The sequence below is a fragment of the Drosophila elegans genome, unplaced genomic scaffold (assembly GCF_018152505.1).
Source record: "Drosophila elegans isolate 14027-0461.03 unplaced genomic scaffold, ASM1815250v1 contig_476, whole genome shotgun sequence".
NCBI classification, from domain to species: domain Eukaryota; kingdom Metazoa; phylum Arthropoda; class Insecta; order Diptera; family Drosophilidae; genus Drosophila; species Drosophila elegans.
The window spans coordinates 228,210-242,529 of record NW_024545863.1 but is presented as its reverse complement, the minus strand read 5'-3'; the positions used below and the strand labels follow the sequence as shown (position 1 = coordinate 242,529).

General features: G+C 40.6%; 1 protein-coding gene across 1 annotated transcript in view; it reads right to left on the bottom strand.

Annotated features, from left to right (window-relative positions):
- The window catches only part of LOC108148681 (RNA-binding protein 208), a 41,032-nt gene extending 28,918 nt beyond the window's left edge, over positions 1-12,114 (bottom strand). The window contains 3 exon segments of the mRNA XM_017275820.2: positions 9,417-9,780; positions 9,783-10,461; positions 11,947-12,114. Of these exon segments, the coding sequence (XP_017131309.2) occupies positions 9,417-9,780; positions 9,783-9,914 (496 nt within the window). The 5' untranslated portion in view covers positions 9,915-10,461; positions 11,947-12,114.
- Between the last annotated feature and the right edge of the window lie 2,206 nt (positions 12,115-14,320).

Genomic DNA, 14,320 nt, shown 5'->3' with positions numbered 1-14,320 from the left:
TGTATTTTGTCGTGCATAATGTTGACATTGTGACGCACTAATAAACATAATTTGCTCATAAAACACGTTTTATTACGCGCGCCCTGTATCAGCCATCGGTTTTGAGAGGTTCAGGGAATCATGGTGTTTGTGCAGTTGGGGTGAGTTAATGTGCATGTTAATGCCGATGACAGGAGTGGCTAGACTAGACAGGTATAAAACCCATTTTAGGTGCTCGAAAAGCAGGACTTTCTGGGGTTCATTGACTGCCCTTTTGACCACCGTCTCGTCTTGCATAATTAATTCTCTCTCTAACCCTCTGATAAAAATCACATTTTCCCATTTTAAAATATTTATTAGAAGCAGCAGCTAGCAGCTTACAAGCCTCATCCTATTTTACCCCGTCGACGTTAAGTAATTTCGTTATTTGCCAAACATGGGGCTCCACAAATCCCGACGAGCTACGCCTTTTGATGCCATTATCTTACTCAGCAGCCTTGTCATCTCGTAAAGGATGCCTATTATAAATTAATTTCTGCCAGCCCTGGCTTCTCCCTGCCATCGTCCTTATCGTCCTTATCACTTGGCCCACCAGCCCGCACCTAAATGCCGAACATGTTGCTCCTGTTTACGGGCCATGTGTGCGCCCGACTATATGACTATATAATTTTTTGATTTAACGCAGAAGCTGCTGTCACAATTTTTCAAAAAAACACCCTCATGCTTTTATTCTTGTTGCCCTGCTGTAAAAGTGGAAAGTTGTGCTGGTGCTTTCCCTGCCTTTTTCCTGCCTTGTTCCTTGCTTTTCCTGCCGTTTCCTGCATTTCCCAACTCCTCATGTGTGACATTGATGCCTCTGCGAGCTGTTTTATTGTTATCATTAAAGCGTGCCACCTCCCACGCCTTGTATTTTGGCCCCATGTTCGACATGTTGTCTTTGTCTTGGCCCTGAAACTCCATCATCCAGTGATGCGGGCTACGGCTGCTCAACAAGTTTGGATCCGAGATGCCATTATGATTAAAAATTGCTCTGCCTGGCTTATCTTTTGCGGCTGGCTGCGATCATTAATGAAGCAGAAAGTGATTGCCCAGGGCCATGATTAATTGGTGGCTAAAAGACAGGGCAAACGGGGTGTTAGGAGAAAAATCAAAGGAAGCTCCATGCTTTTCGGGTGTTAACTGCATTCCATTCATCAACGCTTGCCAACCGCAACGAGCTGCTGCTGCTTTGGGGCCAGGAAAGGGGGAAAGACGGAGGCAGAGCAGCAGCAGAGCGGCAGCAGATGCATTGGAAATTCAAATAAAATTTACCACAGTTTCTCGTAACTTTGTCAACGATGCGCAACATGACGCTGATGTCAGCCAGACATCTTGGGTGGGGGAGAAACAGGGGAAATGTCGGGGGAAAAGACCAAGACCTGCCAGCGCATTGCAATTTGCAATTTTATGGCAGCGCTGCTGGAAACAGAAGCAGTACAGCACTTGAAAAAAGTGTCACAAAAGAGTTTTCTAAAAACAAGACATGGCTTTGTAAAATAAAATAATGCATTTTTATTATTATTACGAGGAATGTCTCAGAAATCCCTATGGTTTCGAAATGACTTTAAAAGGTGCCTAAAACTATGCAATGAAATTAGAAGGGAGTAAATGCCACGAACTTTAGCACCCAAAAAATGCTGTTGCATATCAAAACTATAGAGATTTCGGGCAAGTGAAATTTATTTTTATTTATTTATATTTTAAAATATTATTTATTTATGTTTACTTATTTTTGTATACAAATTTTTTTGTCAGTGCACCAGAAGCCGCCGCAGTACAAAACAAACCAATTTAAATTTTGAGCGGAGTCGGTGGGTCGGCGGTTTGTGTTAGTTTGGATGCAAAAACACAGTTAAGCGGGAGGAGATGAGAGGGAAAAGCGTGGAAAAGCAGGAAAAACGGGGCAGACAGAGCTGGCGAAAAGCGCAACAAAGCGTAGCTGACAAAATCAAACCGGCAGGGCAAGCAAAACAAAACGCTGCAGAAAAGAACGAGCTGAAATATTCGCAATGACAATTGAAAGTCGGAATTTGGTAGTGAGAAGGGGTGAATGGGTGGATTGGGTGGGTCAAGGTGGTGGTTCGGTGGTTGCTGTGGACTGGCCAAACACTCAATCAATAAATTATGCTGCCACGAAATATACAAATCAGCGAACGGGGAACTGTCGCGGATGCCACAAAGGCAGGGGGGCTGTGGGTGGTGCTGGGGTGGTGCCCGGGTGGTTCGGTTTGTTTGGCAGGTCACGCGGCAGCTGCAGAACAAAAGGACAGACCACGACCCAAGAGCATCGAGCAGCGAGCAGCGAGCGACCCAAGCGGCGCACAGACGGATGTGGCTTTGTGGCTCTTTGTGCGGTGGCTCCTGCTGAATCCTCTGCCTCTGCCTCTGCCCCATCCTCTGCCTCAGTCGACGTCAGGCACCGCAGCTGCTGTTAGTCATTCGAGAAGGATCCTGTTGACGATGGTCATGGCCGGAGGATGACCAAGATAGCACCATGTCATAGCCAACACAAGCAGCAACAGAAGGACACTGGTTCGGGGCATCTTTAAGGGGGTCACACAGATAGGGTGAAATTTTGTACTAAAATTAAATTATTTTAAAGGACTGACAGTACCTGTTTTATTATTGATTTGTATATGAATACATAAATCGAAGCTTAGAGTTCGAGTAAGTACGTGAGTTTATTTTAAAGCTTTCAGGAATAATTAATGGACGTATAATATTTTTAAAAATAATAATTACGCTTGAATTCAAAATGGGAAAACAATAAAGAAATAAATTTGCATTGGTTTTTAGTTGCAAAAATAAGAAATTATGTTGAAATAGGTGTAAGTTATTTAAATTCGTAGAATTTTCAATGAAACGAACTGATAATTCTTAAATAAAAATATCATATCATTATGTTAAACTATCATTTCAATTTTGTGTTAAAGAGACTGAAGAAAAATATTCTTTAATTTAATTTTTCCCCTCGATCTGCCCCCTTTAAGCCGTAACTGAGCCACAGCACTGTCTAACTCGGCTGAAAATGTCAAATGCGTTGTCTGCTGCATTGTGCTGGGTGCCCAGTTGTCCAGTTGCCCAGTGCCACAGCCACAGCCAAAGCAAAAGCCTGTTTCTGTTTCTGCGTCCTGTTCCTGTGGCTGCGACAGCCTCCAAACAGGCGCCAAAAGACAAAGACAAAGGCGCAGTGCAGCCCGAATGGCAAAATGGCTGCCCAGCCACCCAGCTATCCAACTGACCCCCGGCTGACCTCAACCCCAACCCCTAGAGCAACCCCAGCCCAAACCCCAACCCCAACTGTCCACTGGCCGGTGAAAAACGGACCTTAAAGCCGCTCCTGCCAGACGGAACAGCTCAGCAGCATCGATTTTTCCACAGGAAGAGTGACAGACATTTTTGCATGTGAGTCGGCGACTGGAGTCTGGCTGACATTAAAAATGCTGTGTATAAAACATTGATCATGATTGACGATTGCGAAATTACGAGCGCAGGGATGTGGATTTAAATGTGGATGGTATTGTATATGCGTCTGTTTATGTGCCCGCAGGATAACAAGCACAATGGTGGCACCATATGTGCATGTGCGTGTTATGATGCCGCGCCAAACATTTTTATCTGCGACCGCAGCGCACAAACAAATGCAGCGCTCCTGCGGCGAAAGTATTCACGTTTTATGTGATTTTTCGGCAAACGCGAATAACCGACCTTAACGTGAGCTAAAGGTCACTAGTATATTGTTTGAAAAAAAAGCTAAGGAAAACCTATAGAAAATAAAGCAAAAGTGGTCTAACACAAGTGAAAACTGAAAGGAGGAAACAATCTTAAAACAATCTTAAAACAATCTTAAAACAAAGTATGATTTTGTGTATTGCCCTAATCCGCCATTTAACAATGTGGTTTTATAATTTTGTCCTTTAATAACAACAGGATTACCTTTTGGGTAATTACTAGATTTAAATACACATTTATAATAAATGTAAAAGAAATCTAATTCAAGTTTCCCTTATTAATAAAGCAAATGATTATGATGATAAGCACCTAAACTTTTTATTTAGCAAATTAAGTGATTAATAGTCAAGTATAAATAATAAATATAAAATAAATCTCAGCTAAGTTTCCCGTTTATTAAACAAACGCCTAAAATGATACACACCTCAGATTCTGATTTAGTATATTCAGAGATTAAATAAAAGTGTTAAATAAATTTTAAATAAATCTAGACTAGTTTTAGCCATTAATTTAACAAATGCTCTTTATAGTTGAGAGATACAAGAACAAGTTTTAATTAAATTTGCAATCAATCTAAGTAGAATTTTTCCTTAAAGGATGGCTGCTTTGAGGACAAAGTGTTTATACGATATTTGACTTTCTGCCTTGTTTTTCTCACTCGCTCAAAAGGCAACTTGATCGATTTTTGTAATCGTCCTTTCATTTGCACCCATCACGCACATCGACGCACCTGGCTGGACCGCAGGACCACAGGACCTCCCATCCTACATTCCGCAGCCCCTATCCCTATACCGATCCCGATTCCTTATCCTATCCACCTGGCCTTGTCCAGTCAAGCGGTCCATTGTCCCCGCAGTGACTGTCATGAAGTCCAACAAAGCGGAAGCTGTAGGAATTTACCAACGTTTAAACTTTAATGCCTACTACAACAGTTTTTATTCCTTTCTCCTTTTCTCTTTTTCAGTCCTTGTTGCATGTGTGTGGGCTTGAGATTTTTTTTACAACCAGGATGTCTCTCTTTTTCCGCCCCTTTACGCTTACACACCCCTTTATCCCTCTGCCCGCTCCAATTGAACCTAATCCGGCTGCTAAAGTATTAGCTACGTAGTTGTATGCTCATCCCGGCTGTCCAAACTGCCTTATGCTGCTTTTGTTGTTTGCTGGCATTTAGCAGAGAAAAAAACAAAAACAAAGGAACCCAGAAAGACAGGGAAATGCAAGACGGGGAAAGCGGAAAATCAGGCGGACAGGAGTGTCGTTTGTAAAAAACTTTACCCTCTGTCCAAAGGGGACTGCAAGAAGTGGAACTGCAGCGTCCACTTAATAACAAGGCATCAGCCGCTGGACGTCACTTGGCATACTAATCCTTGGCCCACTTGCGCCTCCCACTTAGTTAAGTGACCAGCCTCGAGGGAATTTCCCACTCCTCCTTATACGGTATGCCATATATTGTATTCTATATGCTGTCACACGGTGGAAAAAACAGTGCCATATATGTATGTTCCATATGAATGGTCTCTTTTCTTTATATGTTATTGGATACTATTTAGTGTCAAGAATATGTATTTTCATATGATATTAAAGACACTTCGAGATTGCATTTATCTCTACATGCTTTTTCTTAAAAAATATATGATACCATGTACTTATCATTACACTCACTAGAAAACTTATTAATTTAAAGCATATTATTTATTATTCGTCTTAACATTTTGAAAACTTCTTGAGATTGCCATATATTTAACTTGCTACTTAAAAAGGACAACTTTCAAGCTCCCAATCCAACTAAATATCAAACGAAGTGCTATTTTATCCTAGTGCAGCCTTTGGGGATTCTTTAAAACGAGCTGCACTCGGGCACCCTTTTTGCAGCCAGACAAAGTCGCTGCCAAAGTGGACAGCGAATGGACAGCAGGGCAAAGACATTAATGACAGCCAACATCAATGAGTGTCGGGTGGCGGTGAAAAATTAATACAAAAAGACGGTGACAAGCGAGGAAAACAAAGGGTTCTCCATCGCAATCGCCTCCAAAGTGGCAGGTGATGCTCGCCTGGCTTGACTCGGCGTCAAACATGGCGTATGATTGATTTTCCAGTCGTAAACTATGGCTGAGCCAAAGAAGCAAAGAGGGGCATGGCCAGATAAAGCGGCAAATAAGCTTCAATAATAATAAAAGTTATAAATCTTTTGCATTGGTCTGCGGAGGACAAGGCAAAGTCCTTCCAAAAGGACGACGACGACATGCTGCAACGCGGCGATAATAACAATTTATTGCACACACACGCGAGAGAGGAAAAATGCCGCGAGACACGATTGCAACAACAAATGGACAACAACGGGGACAAAAAGCGAGCATAAAAACCGCACAATAATAAAAATGAACAATGACAGGTTAATAGCAAATAAATGAAAGCCCATAAGAAAGGAGCAGAGGAAAGCAACCAGAGGAGAGACCCAGCCAGACAAAGGACATGCCTCCGGTCTGGCCGACAGACTATCCCCTTGGCCTAGGCCAATTGATATATAGTTTTCAATTTCAAAAACCATTGGGCGAGGCGTTCTGGCAGAAAAAGTGCCCAAGATAGAAGGCATATTTTCAGCATACTATACTATAATAACTGCTGGTGCAGGAAGACCAGGATAATGGCGGCAAACGTACTTAACGGCCACGAAATAATGACGATAATGGGCGATGAGTTAGCGGCGGGCGAGCAGGTTGACAAAATGCACTCGGCATGCAATGCACACTGCCTGCCAATAATAATCGTCATCACCATCACCATTATCATCATCATTATCGTTATCGCTAGAAAAGAAGCCGTACGGTACGAATCGCTCTTTGTGTCTGCTTATGGAAGCGGAAAATGCATTAACTCAGCAGCAGACGCCGAACTGAATTTATTTTCCACTTTACGGATGCTTTTCCGACTCGACTGTAACTCTGCATTCATTTAGCCTAATTACAGGGCTCTTAATGGCTTCTCTGTAGCGGAATTCAAAGTGTTTTCCAATATATTCAAGGCTTTTAATTATATAACAGTCTATTTTGACTGCGGGTAAACATTTAATATGCTTATTTATTCAATTGCAGAGCTAAAACATTAATATGTAAATTGAGGCAGAGCCGCAAAAAAATGGCGAATTAAAATAATGTAATAATATAATGATGGCAACCAGCTAAATGGGCTTCAAAATCAGCCATAATCTGCCAGCTCTACGCGCTCAATTTTATTTCCTCTAGATATTATAATTTAAACATGCCATATATAATGTATACTACGTTTGATAAGTGTCGCAAGCCGCCTGCAAGCGGATTAAATTTCAACCAGACACATTTTATTAAATTTACGTCTCGACTGGGCAAAGTGACAAAGAAAAAAATCGATCACCTGTTTAAAGTTGGCCCAACCAAAAAAAAAAAAAGGGAAGATGGAGAACAACAATGGCGGGGCTACTTGGCAGCTGTGCCAACGCATCAGTCAACGTCCTTAGCGTCGTCCTTAACAAAGGACGACATTTGCCGGTTGCGACACTCCGACAAAAAGGGAGCCACTTTATAAGCCAAATTCAACTGGCAAGCTGGCACAGTGCGCCTTTGTCTGTTTGCTTACTTTACTACAACTTTCCTGCACATTCCTCGCTTTTTGGCAATTTGTTTCTGCATCTTACAACGAATTCAATTGAAAATTTCAGCAGACACTCCACTCGGCAAATTTAAAAACAAATTTGCCGCAAAGCAACGGCAGCAAACTTGGAAAAGAAACTTTTTCTACTACAGTTGTACAGTTCGATTTTCAATTCCCCGTCTCGCAGCAACAAAAAAAAACTAAAAAAAGAAAAAGCTGGTCAAGTGTAGACGTGCGTTTAAATGTTACGTATACGCCGCGTTGTCCGCTGCACTTGACTGAATCGTCTCGTCGTGCACTTTTCACTATAGCTCAAAGAAGAAGCAACCAAAAAAAAAAAAAAAAACGAAGAAACAACAGCAGACAGACAAGGGCCACGCCCCCTTCCCGGTATTTACTTTTCCGCCCACGCCTTCAGTTTGCTTTTCGTACGAGTGTGTTTGTTTGCCTTTCGTTTAGCCAGAATGCCAACTATGACAAAATCGGGGAATCAGAGACTCGAAATCAAAGTCGAATCGAATCGAGTCGATTGACTGAGCCAATGCCAATGTGGAAATTGTCAATAATTTCAAATTGATTTCTATTTGATTTAGCACAGCAACAAAGACAGACAGACATCTTTAGTTCTATAATTGTGAAACGGATAGGTGTTTTCCTTCCGTTATTTTTTTTGTGTTTTTCGTAGAGTCTAAGTGAAAACGTAAACTTTGACAAACACGCGGGCCTCGTTCTATGAGGCCAAACAACATTAGACAGCTATTAGAGGCTTGGCCGACTTTTACGACGAAACCATAAAAAGCATTACTTGAACTGTTCGAGCTGCTCGAGCTGCTCGTAAAACTCGTGAAATTTGTAAGGACCTGCGACTCGGCCTGGGACAAGGAACGCGGACATAGGCGTAGGCTGGCAATAAAAGCCAATCGATAAGTGCCTAAAGTGTTGGAGGTCCTCGTAAACAAATGGAGCGAGTCCACACCTCGATGGGGGAATACTCATCCATCAGGGAATCGTCAAAGGAGTTCCCCAGTCTGGGGCACGAATTTATTAGCTGCCTGCCCCATCATCATATCGATTATGACAATTACACATAGGACGCGCTAATGTTAATGTTGGTATAAGCTCAAGAATTTTCGGGGGGATAAGGTTTTTAGGGAAGGGGCAAATTTAATAACAGTTATTGCTGTGAAATTACGATTGCTAGAAAGTAAATTGTACTGGCATTAACCTTATTTGTATTTCTTCAACCCTCTTATTTTCGTAAATCTTAGTAAGAAAAAAAAGTTTGAATATATACTTCTTGAAATTTTAAGTATTTTTTAAATGTAACAAAAACAAAAGTTTATTTTTGGTATTGCGAACATCTTTAAAAATGAGTAAATTTATTGTCAGCTATGCAAAAGTAGGCAAGAGTTTAAAATATAATTGGTAATGATGTTGGGCTTAGAGCACTTAGAGCATCAATTAAATATAGTTATTGCTTATGTTAAGCCCCCAATAAAACTTACTTAAGTTAAAACATTTGAAATGACTTTAACTTATCTTAATATTTCGTAAAAGATATCTATATTATTCTAATGGCAACATAATATATTACACAGAGTTCAGTAAAATAACTTATGGATTATGAAGTTAATTTTAGAACTTAAATATTTGTCTTATAAACTGAAATTAATATAATATAAATTAACTGACTTAAATGTAACTTAGTATTCTGTATCGAACCTGTCTCTGATTTTTATTACCCTTGATATTATTATTGATATTAATATCACTTAAATATAATAAAGCGATTAATTTAATGGGTAAGATGTCAGTGGATTACCTATTTAAACATTATGTATTTATTATAATCTTGTTTTAATTGTTATTTGTTTTGTATTATTTGCAAGTTTTTAATATGCTTTGTTTCTGTACTTTAGAACCCCATTTTGAAAGCGTAGTTTAAAACCGAATTTGGATCTTCGGGTTCTTTGATGTTGAGGGTATTTAGAACATTCCCAGAAGTATGCTATATATAGTTGTCTGATTCTTTGGCTTACCCTGCTTGGGCGAGATGCAGAGCACCTGCTGCTGCGGCGACTGCTGCTGCGAGTGGATCTGGTACTGCTGCTGCTGCTGCTGCTGCACCACCACCGCTTGTTGTTGGGCGGCACAGACGGCGGCGGCCACCGCCTGCTGCTGCTGGTGGTGAGCTGCTGCGGCTGCAGCGGCGGCTGCTGCGGCGGCCTGTTGCTGCGACTGCTGCTGATGCTGATGCTGATGCGGCGACTGCGACTGCGGATGCTGCTGCTGCTGCGTGGTGACAATGGTCATCTGCTGCTGCTGCTGCTGCTTGCCATTGCCGGCCTGCTGCGGCACCTGCTGCTGCGGCTGCTGCTGCTGCTGCGGGGGGCGGGGGCCTGTTGCTGCTGCTGCTGTTGCTGCTGCAGGTGCGTCTGGTGGATGGCCAGCAGCTTTGTCTCGTAGGGCTTTCCATGGGCGGCGCTGAGCGTCATCTGGGCGGTGGCTGGCATCATCAGCGTGGGCATGGCCAACATTTTACGGCTGGTGATGCAGTGGGGTAATGGTTAAGTGGTGGTGCTGCTGCTGCTACTGTTGCGGTGTGGAATTTGCACGTTTTGCGGTTGCACGCAGCTCGCTTTGATGCTTAATGAAGTGCCTGCCGCCTTGCAGTTGATGATATAAATAAATTTGTGTTATAATTTGGCTAGGTTTTTTGGTTTTTTAATGGCCGCCTTTTGTGTGAAACCGCACTGTTGTTGCTGTTGCTGCTCCTGGTGGTGCTGCTGCTTGTTGTTTGGTCAAACGTTTTGATGCATTAAATAATTTCTACAATTTTGCTAATTTGGAAAATGCTGCCTTTTTTGTGGTTTTCCTTGACGTTTGTTCCGCTTCGTGTTGTTTGTGGTTGGTTTTAGTTTTTAAGCTTTACATACAAAATTTCCTCTTAGCTTCTTGACCATCACTTATCACAGACCAATGAAATTTGTATTCAAAAAGTTCATTTGGTTTTTGAATTATGTTCCCAGGCAGAATCCCTAGCACTCGTGGCAAGTGGATTCCCTTGGTTTTTTTTTTTTGCTTCTAGGGAAATATTAGAACATAATATTTCGGTTTAGGCTGAGCAAAATAGCTACAAAAGCTGAAAATCATAAGCATTAAACAAACAAAACGGGTAATTAAGTTTGCCTCGCTGTTAGTGTGATCAAAGTCCTTCGAACCATAAGAAAAGTAAATAAAACTGACTGCTTTTATGGATGCCGCGCGCACAGCCATTATCATATATCAAGACTAAGCCATTCACACATCATTTGAAAAATTAAATTTAATATTTTACGATTTGTGTGTGCTCGCATACGCATACAAAGCGAAACATGAGCCAACAAAAAATAAAAAGTTATGCGCGTAACGCAATGTCTAAGTGCCAAAAGCAGAAACAGACAGCTCAGCCAGCTCAGCGCGGCGAAAAAAAATGATAACAATAATAATAAAAGAAGCGGCATACAGCGGAATACAAGTGCCAAAAAAACACGCGCAAGAAACCGAGCTGGGGTTTTACGACGCCAAAAGAAGAGTCCTGAATCCTGAGTCCTGAGTCCTGACACCCTGTACGCCCCAAGTGTTGGCAAGTGTCAGGATCAGACGCTTCCGGTTTTTATATCTCGCCCATGGACAGACAAATGCTATGTATAAATATAAATATAAACTTATATTTTTATGTTTATTTCGAGAGCCCAGGACACACGGAAGCACTCGCGGCTAAGAAAAAAAATGGAAAAAAAAAAACATTAAAAACCAGGACGAGTGCAGAGGCCACACCAAAAATACAAAATACATACGGCACACACAGCATTCTCAGGGTGTGTGTGCCTTCTGCCGGAGAATGAGAACGAGAGTATGAATCACACACAGCTGCAGTGTCCTTTTTATATAGGAACCCAGTCGGCAGCATTTATTGGCTGCTCGTTGTCGGTTTATGTGGCCCACAAGCCGAAGTGCCAGACGCCTGTAGTTGTACATAATGTGGCCAAAAACACAACAGGCACAACAAAATACATGCACGCAAAAAGCGTTGTGGCTGGCTATGTAAATATGGCCAAAATCGATGCTCGTCTATGTGACAATGAAGGCAAGGAACCCAAAACGGGTTAAACGATTCCAAAAACACCGCAAAACGAATTAATTTTGTGAAAAAATGATTTGAAAAGTTTTAAAAACTTTAAAAAGTAAGCTGTACATCACACACATTTCGATCCACACACTTTTCAGTACAACACACTTGGCAAGTTTATGCAACAAAAGATTTTCTTTTTTTTCTTAATCAAACAAAAGCATTTTTTAAAACACTATAATTTATAATGACTAAATGAAGTTGGTTAAAAATAATCAATACATAAAAAAAGAGGTTTTTTAAATTTATTTTTATTTTATGCAAGTTTTTCAAATGTTTTATGTTTGTTAATTTATTTTTATCATCATTCAGTTCTTGTTTAGTTTTTCGTTCGGCTTTCGTTTATTTCACTTCGTCGATTTCTGAATTTCCTTTTTTCATTTGTCGCTTTTTCTTACAATTCGGTTTTTATTTTGAATTCTCTTTAGCGAGCAGTTGGCTTTCGGTTTGCCTTTGGATTGCTTTGGTTGGTTGGTTGGTTTGTTTGAGAAATTATAATAACAACTTAACAACAATGTAACGAATATCCTTTCTTAACGAGGACACAATTCAAACTGAAGGCGAAGCGCCTTCGTCCGCCTCACAAATAGTCAACACATCGTACCGCTCCGGTCGTTAAACCGTTATTCTGCCGGCGTCGCTGCCGCTCCGAAATCCTTTCAGCCTGGCCGACTGACTACCGCTCGTGCTGGCCAAAAGGAAAACTCCCGAGTGCGGGCCCGAAGTTTAGCCAGGAAAATCTCTCTCTCAGGCATGCGCACGAGGAAATTCGAAAAGGTTGTTGTCTTGACTTAAGGATTTTCTTTTTATATATATAATTTGTGGAAAATAAATCCCTACTTTATTCCAAAAAATTATGGCACACTTTAGTGTTATACAAAACAGCTCTGTTAGCATGCCTTATCCCTTCTTAAATTTCTTAACAAGACTTATTCTTACAGGGGCTTACACTAGCGCCTTCTTACTCATTATGCTAAGATGAGAAATTGAGTGTTTTCAAACGCAAACAAACAAAGGCCCAGACACACACAAGCCCACATGCCATTGTTTATGCGCTCGAGAACCAATAATCCACTTTTGTTTTGTTATCACTCTCTAGCCACACACAGAACCACCCAACGAACCACCCACTGAACCACCCGCAGAACTCAACTCGTTGCGGCTGCCTTTGCCCTTGCCCTTGCCCGCCACCACTTAATTTCTACTTGATTTGTCGTTTAAGAAAACTAATTGTCTGCCTTTTGTTGAGCGTGAAAACAATGGGAAACATTTTAGCAACTGTTACTCTGCGCCGAAAGCGTATTAGAGGCAGACCTCCGAAGACGTTGGGCCCCAAAGTCTGGGCAGCATTTTGCGGCCATGTGCAGTGGAAAGTGGCCATGTTGAGTCTGAGTCGCAAATCGCTTTGGTTTTCGGTCAGGCAAAAGGCAAAAAGGAGACCGCTGCGAATTTTTCCAAAGCAGCACTTCAAGGTCACTTCAGACAATGACTACGGGCGGACTTCCTAAGCTCTAAGTTCCCCAAGTCGATTCACAAACTCAAAATATTATATAACCGTTTTTAATAGTATGAACAACATTATAGTTCTTACAAAACTTTAAGCTAAAAAAAAAGTAAAGTTTTGTGGGTAATAATTTAAATTACAAATTATTTAGATATGATCATGTCCTTTCAAATGATAATTTTTCTGGTTTTAAGTCGCTAAAAGCGAATCCATCAAGCTAAATGCTTTCTACGCTCCAATGTGCTTTTTTTTTAATTTGAGTATCCAATAATAATAAAGATTTTGTAGGTAAATATTTCATAAACAAATCAAGGTTCCATATATTTATTTTTCTTCTTATTTTTAGTTGTTTAGAGAGAATCCTATAAATAAAATGGTCTCTTTAAATAAATACTTGTGGGCTTACTTAAAAGTTTACTTTAATTAAAATTACCTTCTCTTAAATTTGCTGAAAGGGCTATATGTTGAGTCCATATATGTTACACTGTAGTTTCGAGATGAGCCGGCAAAGCGACAATCTTCTTTTCTGTATCTCAAAGCGACCTCTCCTGATCGATTTCCCGCAAAGCGGAAACGGATACCATACCCCCACCAAACTCGCGTGGCGGAATAACGAGGCGAACTCTGCGTTGCATATTCATGGGGCAGGCACAAACACCAATACAAACACCAACACAAACACAAACACTCGTTGCAGGACGAAAGGACGTCGATGGTGTAACAGATATCGGTTACGTTGCATGCAACAGCAATCCAAGCCTTCAGGAAATAGAGGGTTAAGCTCGGAGAAAATCAAATCGGAATAAAGCCGGGAAAGGGTTAAGTAGGTTTGAGCAAAAAATGCATTTTAATCAAGGTTTGATGATGGAAATCGATTAACCAGTGAGTCATACTAATTACGTTCCTTTTAGTTTTTTTTGTAAGTAATTTTAATGACCAAGCACACAGTACTTAAAGTTATAGCTTTTTAAATGATTAAACCAGATGTTTCAAGACTGAAAATAAACAAATTTAAAAATACAATTCCAAGTATCAATTTATATTCGCAACAAGTATTATTTTTTAAAAAAAAGTATCATATCTTGACATATTTTTTTCTTAAAAAAAATAGTTAAATAGTTTTAAGAAGTTTGAAAGCAAAGAAAATTACATTTAAAATTAATGAACGTATATAATCTTATAATGACCTTATTTATCAAATAAAAATAGAGAGTTATTTAATATTCCACTACTCTGCGATAAAACTCTGTAATCCTTCTATTGAACAC